The 7,738-nt window shown below is 40.1% G+C and overlaps 1 protein-coding gene across 1 annotated transcript in view; it reads right to left on the bottom strand.

Moving 5' to 3' along the window:
• Positions 1-2,118: 2,118 nt before the first annotated feature.
• The window catches only part of adgra1b (adhesion G protein-coupled receptor A1b), a 530,861-nt gene continuing 525,241 nt past the window's right edge, over positions 2,119-7,738 (bottom strand). Inside the window, exons 18-19 of the mRNA XM_072557678.1 lie at positions 7,195-7,290; positions 2,119-4,833 (exon numbers count right to left, since the gene is read on the bottom strand). Coding sequence (XP_072413779.1) covers positions 3,597-4,833; positions 7,195-7,290 — 1,333 coding nt within the window. The 3' untranslated portion in view covers positions 2,119-3,596. The remainder of the gene's footprint in view (positions 4,834-7,194; positions 7,291-7,738) is intronic.

Here is a 7,738-nt window from a genome sequence, read left to right as displayed (position 1 = left end):
TTGACTCTGCAACCACGCCATCTGCTTCTTCTTTCTTTCTTCTGCCTAAAAGCTTGGAGTTGGAAAGACTATTTTCTGCTGATATCGCTGCCCTTGTTTTTTGTTCCCTGGTGTGAGAACTTGCACTTCCCTCAGCAGGTAGCTTGATTTCATCAAACATGACATCAGGCAGTATCTAAGATAGTCACATAGATCCTTTACTTTTAACCTAGACTTAAGTAAGCTGTCATAGAGTCATAGAGATGTACAGCATGGAAACAAACCCTTCAGTCCAACCCGTCCATGCTGACCAGATATCCCAACCCAATCTAGTCCCACCTGCCAGCACCTGGCCCATATCCCTCCAAACCCTTCCTATTCATATACCCATCCAAATGCCTCTTAAATGTTGCAATTGTACCAGCCTCCACCACTTCCTGTGGCAGCTCATTCCTTACACCTACCACCCTCTGTGTTAAAACGTTTCCCCTTAGGTCTCTTTTATATCTTTCCCCTCTCACCCTAAACCTATGCCCTCTAGTTCTGGTCTCCCCCACCCCAGGGAAAAGACTTTGCCTATTCACTCTATCCATGCCCCTCATAATTTTGTAAACCTCTATAAGGTCACCCCTCAGCCTCTGACGCTCCAGGGAAAAATGCCCCAGCCTGTTCAGCCTCTCCCTATAGCTCAAATCCTCCAACCCTGGCAACATCCTTTTCTGAACCCTTTCAAGTTTCACAACATCTTTCCAATAGGAAGGAGACCAGAATTTCACACAATAGTCCAACAGTGGCTAAACCAACGTCCTGTACAGCTGCAACTTGACCTCCTAACTCCTGTACTCAATACTCTGACCAGTAAAAGAAAGCATACCAAATGCCTTCTTTACTATCCTAGCTACCTGCAACTCCACTTTCAAGGAGCTGTGAACCTGCACTCCAAGGTCTCTTTGTTCAGCAACACTTCCTAGGACCTCACCAGTAAATGTATAAATCCTACTAAGATTTGCTTTCCCAAAATGCAGCTCCTCGCATTTATCTGAATCAAAGCTAAAACATAATAATCACAAAAACATCATAACTGCAATAATGCCATTGAAACACCTGGGCTTGAATAGCCAGTACTGAGCTTTAGACATATCTTCAAGGATATTGTCCTTGGCATATCCAGTGCACTCACATCGGCTTTAGTCAACATATAGTCACTCAAAGCCAAAATGCCTGAATAATGATATCTAAATCGACAATAATTGATTTCTACTGGATAATGTTTTGCTCCTGTTGCCAATAGCTCACAGCACCTCATAGATGTCCAACTTTAAGCATTTATGTCTCTGCCTTTACTGTCTTTAGCAAAAGGGTAAAGACACGATACATATAATGGGTGTATTCAGTTAAGGAGATGAGTTTCATGTATTGTGGTAAGCTTGAATAATTCTCACAGATAGACATGTTGAGAACAGACATGCTACCACTTAACAAAACGCAAGGAAATTACTTCCTGTTTTTATTTCCTTCATCATCTCGTGCCAGGCCATTCCAGAAGTTATGCCCTTCAAACTCAGCCCACATATTCAGTTGTGTTATTACCAAACTACTTGACTGACATTTAAATGCATTTTCAGTCCCTTTGCTTCTCTTACTGTTTCCTTTAGTTTCACATTGAGGAGTACAGATTCTTCAATTGGGGATTGGTGGCAACTGATTATCTGCTGAAAATTCTTTCGTCTTGTTTGACTTCAAAGAACAAAACCTTCCTCACCTTGTTTCCACAAATTATGTAGAAAATTGAGAGAATGTACACTATCTTGCATTGGAATTGTCTGGTTCCAGAAAAACAAGCCATGCGTAGCTTTATGTATTCAAGGTACATAAGCCTATGGTAGAGAAAGGACCAGAAAGTTATGGTGATATGGTTGCAGGAAGCGGGGTGGGTTAAGCATAACGCAGCCAATGTTGCCCATTCCTGGAATTGAGTGGCTTATGAGGCCACTTTTGAGGGCTGTTAGTGTCAACCACATTGTTGTGAAATTGGAATCATACATAGACCAGTGCAAATAAAACCAGTAGGTTTCTGTTCCTAAAGGCAGCAATGAACAAGGTGAGATTTAATGAAAAGCGGACAGTTTCACAGCTGGATTTACTTATACAATCCTTTTTATTTCTCGATTTTTAAGAACTGCCATGTTGGAATTTGACCACAAGTTACCTGGATTACTAGTCCAGCAATAACTGCAGTGCTACCATACCTTTAAATACACCAGACTAAAATAAAGTTAGCTAATAATAAGATAACTAGTAATTTGATGCGATAAACTGCAGTTACTGTAACATTATGACTGTTCAATGCATTCCCTTACATGGGAAACTAGATGGATCAAATGCAACTGGCGTTACCTGAATTCACATTTATATTGTAACGAAGATGACTGAACATATACTTAAAAACAATCTTATTAAAATAGATGACAAACTGGATTTGAAGGTTTTTTTGCTGTTTTTACTAATAGACATGGTGATATCTGCATTTACTGAAAACAACAATTCATTATACAGTGTACACTGTAACATACAACAGGCACTGCATGCTCTGCACAGACAACCGAAAACTGTCATCTCTAGCACAGTTATCGCATTAACCTTATACATGTGCTGTGGCACTTTAGCGAGTGAAGGAGTTCAATGACTATGTTTCTGCTTTACTGTTCAATTGCATGGATTAAAAAAAAGCTATTGGCTTTTACATCACCAAAATAATTAGTTTTTACACATAATAGCAGATGAGAAAATACTGATGGTTAAACTGAACAAAAATCATGCATGTTACACTAACATGTACTGTATGCCTTACAATAGACTTAATACACAATTTCTTCCTACAAAGTTAAAGAGCCAATACCCTTTTATATTTAATTTAGTGGGAAAGGTTTCTTCTGGATTCTTTGTGAAAAATTGGAATTCATCTATATTACTGAGGCTTACAATTTAAACTTAGCACACAAGAGAAATCATCCCCTCATGTGCCAAGTAAAATAAAAGTTCCACAGTTATTTTACTGAATGCAGGATTCTGTTAAAAGTTTTATTAATGACATATTCCAATGAATAACCAGGATTTTCAGGAAAAAATAATTAGAAATGATAAATTTATCCTCTGAAGAAATTGCACATGATATTGTTTCTACTAATGATTAGGGAAACTTTAACAGGCATTAGGACAGTACTTATGTTAGCCATCCAAAGGGCTACTGTCTCTTTAGTGTAACTGTAATGCTTACCTTAATTGTGGCTCCTTAATTCGAAAAAACCAATACATTGAAAAAAAAATCCAAAGCTTCAACATAATTGTGATATATCTGCAGACTAACTTTTCAACAACGTCCACATTGTGGTAACACAAATGCATCGTTTGTAGTTTGAAATACAAATACATTATATAATACTGCTCTCATGATACTTTGTATGTGCTGTACAAATATAGATGTATACATACAAATATGCAAATGTTACTTGAAATCTGCACAATGAATTATGTAAACAAACATAAGCATTATACAAAATTTATATACAACTTTTGTAGCAATAATGATTTAAATTTGTAGTCATGAAACTTAAAAACTACACAGTAGTTTCATTTTTCCAAGGACCAGTCCTTATATTTCCTGTACTGTCTGAAGTATAAATGATGGCTTCATGCAGGTTTCCCTTCAGTATTCCATTTTGGTTGGTTACACTTAGAGGACACGATTGTCTCCGTGATTGCATCTCAAACGTAACTCCTTGGTGTAAAGCTTCGGTACTGACACCACTGTCTACAGCTTTATTGCATCCATATAGCACTGTGCTGGCATCACTACTTTCAGGCTGGCAGACATTGGGGCACTGATCACTTTTTGCACAGACAACTTGCCTTTGGATGGACTGGCTGTCCTGGACACTGTGATGACTTTCTGTATGTGAGCTGTGGACACTTCCATCTATGCTGGAAGGGATATGATAAGCGTATTCTCTCTGGGCTGCTGACCTGCTGTGCCGAACAAAGTGTCGCGGTTTAGTTCGACTTTTTTGACATCTGTGGATATGCATTCCCGATCGACATGTACCATCAGCACGCAGATGAATGTCGCCATCGTCATCAATAATCTGTTCACTGTGCACTTTGGCACAACATGGTGTAACTGGTGAAAGACAATTTACATGATTTTGGACGGCCTGTAGATTAGTTAGCTTACAGAGTCCAGACACTGAATGATTGCAACTGGATGATGATTTACTGGGACATGGAGAATCCAGGAGACATGGGACATGAAGCTGAGCATCACCGTTCATGGTTACCTGGGGACGAACGTTCATTTGAACAGCGTATGTATTCCTATTGGATTTGCAGCAGGACCACCAACAATGCCAGACATCATCACGTTTTGCACAGTGGTGAACCAGAATAAAGAGTCCGAGAGTTACTGAGACCGCTCCATATAAGCAACTGAATATCATATCTAGGAAATGTCCTTGTGAGACTGCGAGGGCTCCAAAAGTCCACATAGCAATAAAGAGAAACAGAGTGAACACAGAAGCACGAAGTTGAGCCTTAAATGAATGCTCGTTTTCCAGCATTGAGGAAGAAACCATTGAACATGTGTGCGACACAGAGCTGGAGTCCGTTACATGACTGGGGCCTACCTCTGTGCTGGCCAATCGTTGTTGTTCTTCTGTCATCTCCTTTAGCTCATACTTCTTCCCTGGATGTCGTTTCAATTGCACTAATGTACACAGAAAATAGACACAACTAACAAGCACAATGAAAGCAGCAGGCCCATAAAATGCACCAAGGCTAGGCTCCCATGCCATCCAGCAACTGCGAATAAAGAGAAATACAATGAAACAGGAAAATGATAAAGTCCTAGAAATGAACCCAGAAAGTATCCAACCAAAATAATCTGACCTCAAAGTACAAACTAGAAGAAACAGTCATGGTACACTTTATAATCAGATCCCACTGCAGAAGTTTTTTTCTCACTCAAACACTGCAAGTGACAATTACCTCCAGAGGCAGTTGGTAACAGACACTCAATATTACACTCCATTCAAAAATGGGGTGAGTGCAAACTGGTGCTGCTGATTCACTACAAACCACTTTACAATACTTTCCAAGGATTCTGACAAAAATCCATTGCTGAGCCTATAATTATCTACAAATTTGATCATTAATGAAAAAAAATCTTCTCAGAAGGTTCATCATGTACTCAGCTCTGTGCAAATAGATATGATACCCAGCAACATCACACTATTCAATTGAAGTTGGTCACTTCCTGATGTGAAGCTGCTTTTTGTTTCTTTGGGCAGGAGAGTGACACTACCTATTTTTAATGAAAGGAAGGAGCTCTGCCTTTCTGACAGATTTTGATCAGGGTTCCCTCATAAATGTGGAGCCATATGCTCATTCTAACAGTTCTTTATTTCGGGTGGAACGTTCATGTGTAAGACAAATTGTGCCCACTTTTCATAGCAGTCGACTGCTGTATTCAGGCATCCAGAAAGCTTCTTTGACAGCTGCAGTCAAATAGTAAGTACATAAGATAAGTATGGTTGCTCAGGTGCTGGAAGTGTAAGTGCCAGATGGGTAGGAAGATGCCAGCTGGGTAGGGTAACAGCTGAGTAGGATGCGGGTTGCCAGTGGGAGGATACCAGATGGGTAAGGGATGAATGCTGGGGATAGGTTGACAGATGGGAAAATAATATGCCAAGTGAATAGGGTGTCAAGTGGGAAGAGGCCAAGAGTGCAAGGTGGCAAGGAGGCCAAGTAAATGATACAATGTTTTGGGTTGATCGGGTTGGGTAGGAGAAATCTGTTCTGATGTTGGGGTGGGGAGGATCTATTTCTCCTGGGGGTCAGGACAAGCAGCATGGGAAGGTAGGAGAGCAGTGTGTAGTGGGGGAAGTGGGCCAAATTTGGAGTAGGCATAAGCAGTGGTGGGGGAAGCGGGGAGCATCAGGTGCTAAGCAGGAGAAAGGGATATTGGGTCCTGGAGAGTGTCAAGCCAGGGTCTGGGGAGTGTAAGTGGTCTGGTAGAAGTGTAGTTGGGCTGTGTGAGTTAAGTGTAGTGTTAGTTATAGAGTCGCAGAGGTGTACAACACAGAAAGAGACCCTTCTGTTCAACTCGTCCATGCCAACCAGGTATTCAAACTTAATCTAATCCCATTTGCCAGCACCCAGCCCATATCCCTCTAAGCCTTTCCTATTCATATATCCATCCAGATGCCTTTTAAATGTTGCAATTGTACCAGCCTCCACCACTTCCTCTGGCAGCTCATTCCATACATGCACCACCCTCTGTTTGAAAAAGTTGCTCCTTAGGTCCCTTTTATATCTTTCCCCTTTCATGCTAAACCTATGTCCTTTATTTCTGGGCTCCCCAACCCCAGGGAAAAGATATTGTCTGTTTATCCTATCCATGCCCCTCATCATTTTATAAACCTCAGCCTCTGATGCTCCAGGGAAAACAGTCCCAGCCTATTCAGCCTCTCCCTGTAGCTCTAATCCTTAACTCTGGCAACAACCTTGTAAATCTTTTCTGAACCCTTTCAAGTTTCACAACATCTTTCTGATAGGAATGAGACCAGAATTGCATGCAATATTCCAAAAGTGGCCTCACTAACATCCTGTAGAGCCGCAACATGACCTGTGAACTCCTATATGTTGAATAGTTACACAGGCGATTATATATTTAATAGTCTGAGTAACTATTTCCTGAGTTTCCTGCATTTCCTGAGTAACTATTTACTTAATTTCATTACGAACCTTCAAATTCACTGACTTACTTGAAGACTTTTAGGGGGATCCAAGTGTAAAGGAATTGGCAAGTGAAAAATTAAATTTCCCATTCAATTTCTTTGCAATGGACAATCCCACCAACATTACAATAATAACTGTCTAAACATCAGAAAAGCCAGCCCACTGTGTTTAACCAATAGAGTCCACCAGGACTCAGACCCACTTTCACAGTACATGATAAAGTATGTGATAAAAAATAAACGACTCCTTTCATGTACATTTTCCTTTATAAAATCTGACTGCACAGAAAATATGATAACTGAAAGATCAAGGAATTATCTACCAGTGCATCTGGTGCCTTGGGGAAGTGCAATCCCCAAACACCAAGAAACAAGATCTCCAAACTCAGCAAAGTGATGTTGAACAAATATAAAGGCTACTTACTATGGTGCATTGTCTTCACTTCCATAATTGTTGATATTTGTTGCAGCAGTGATCCCACAAATTATGAAAGGAATGCCTCCTCCAATCAAATAAAACCTGATTAAAGATCGTAGCAGAATTAAAATGACAAGAAAATAATTTCCTCTCCCTGAATAGGTAGAGAAAATTTCAGATTAATAAATTTCAGATAACAAGAAATACAGAGAACAATTTTGCATTAACCCTAACAAAATGCAGTAAAATCATAAACGGTTGATACAATGCTACTTCAAATGAATGGATGTGTACCAGCTCCCAAATGGTTTCCTTGGGTCTGCACTGCAAATGACCTAAATTTTTTGCACATCATCATTAACCTTGATCAGGCGTTGATTGGAATATATGAAAGGGTATAGGCAATGGAAGCTTGCAACCACTGTCTGTGAGTAGATATTTGTTGGGAATTTTTAACAAGCTTGGATGGATGGATACCAGAGATGGGTCCAAAGTGGCAATTATGCCCTGGATGTAGGTTCGCTCACTGCACTAGAAGGTTCATTTTCTA

Source organism: Chiloscyllium punctatum, chromosome 38 (assembly GCF_047496795.1).
Source record: "Chiloscyllium punctatum isolate Juve2018m chromosome 38, sChiPun1.3, whole genome shotgun sequence".
NCBI classification, from domain to species: Eukaryota; Metazoa; Chordata; class Chondrichthyes; order Orectolobiformes; family Hemiscylliidae; genus Chiloscyllium; species Chiloscyllium punctatum.
The sequence above is the reverse complement of the archived record's forward strand: the minus strand, read 5'-3'. Positions and strand labels throughout refer to the sequence as shown.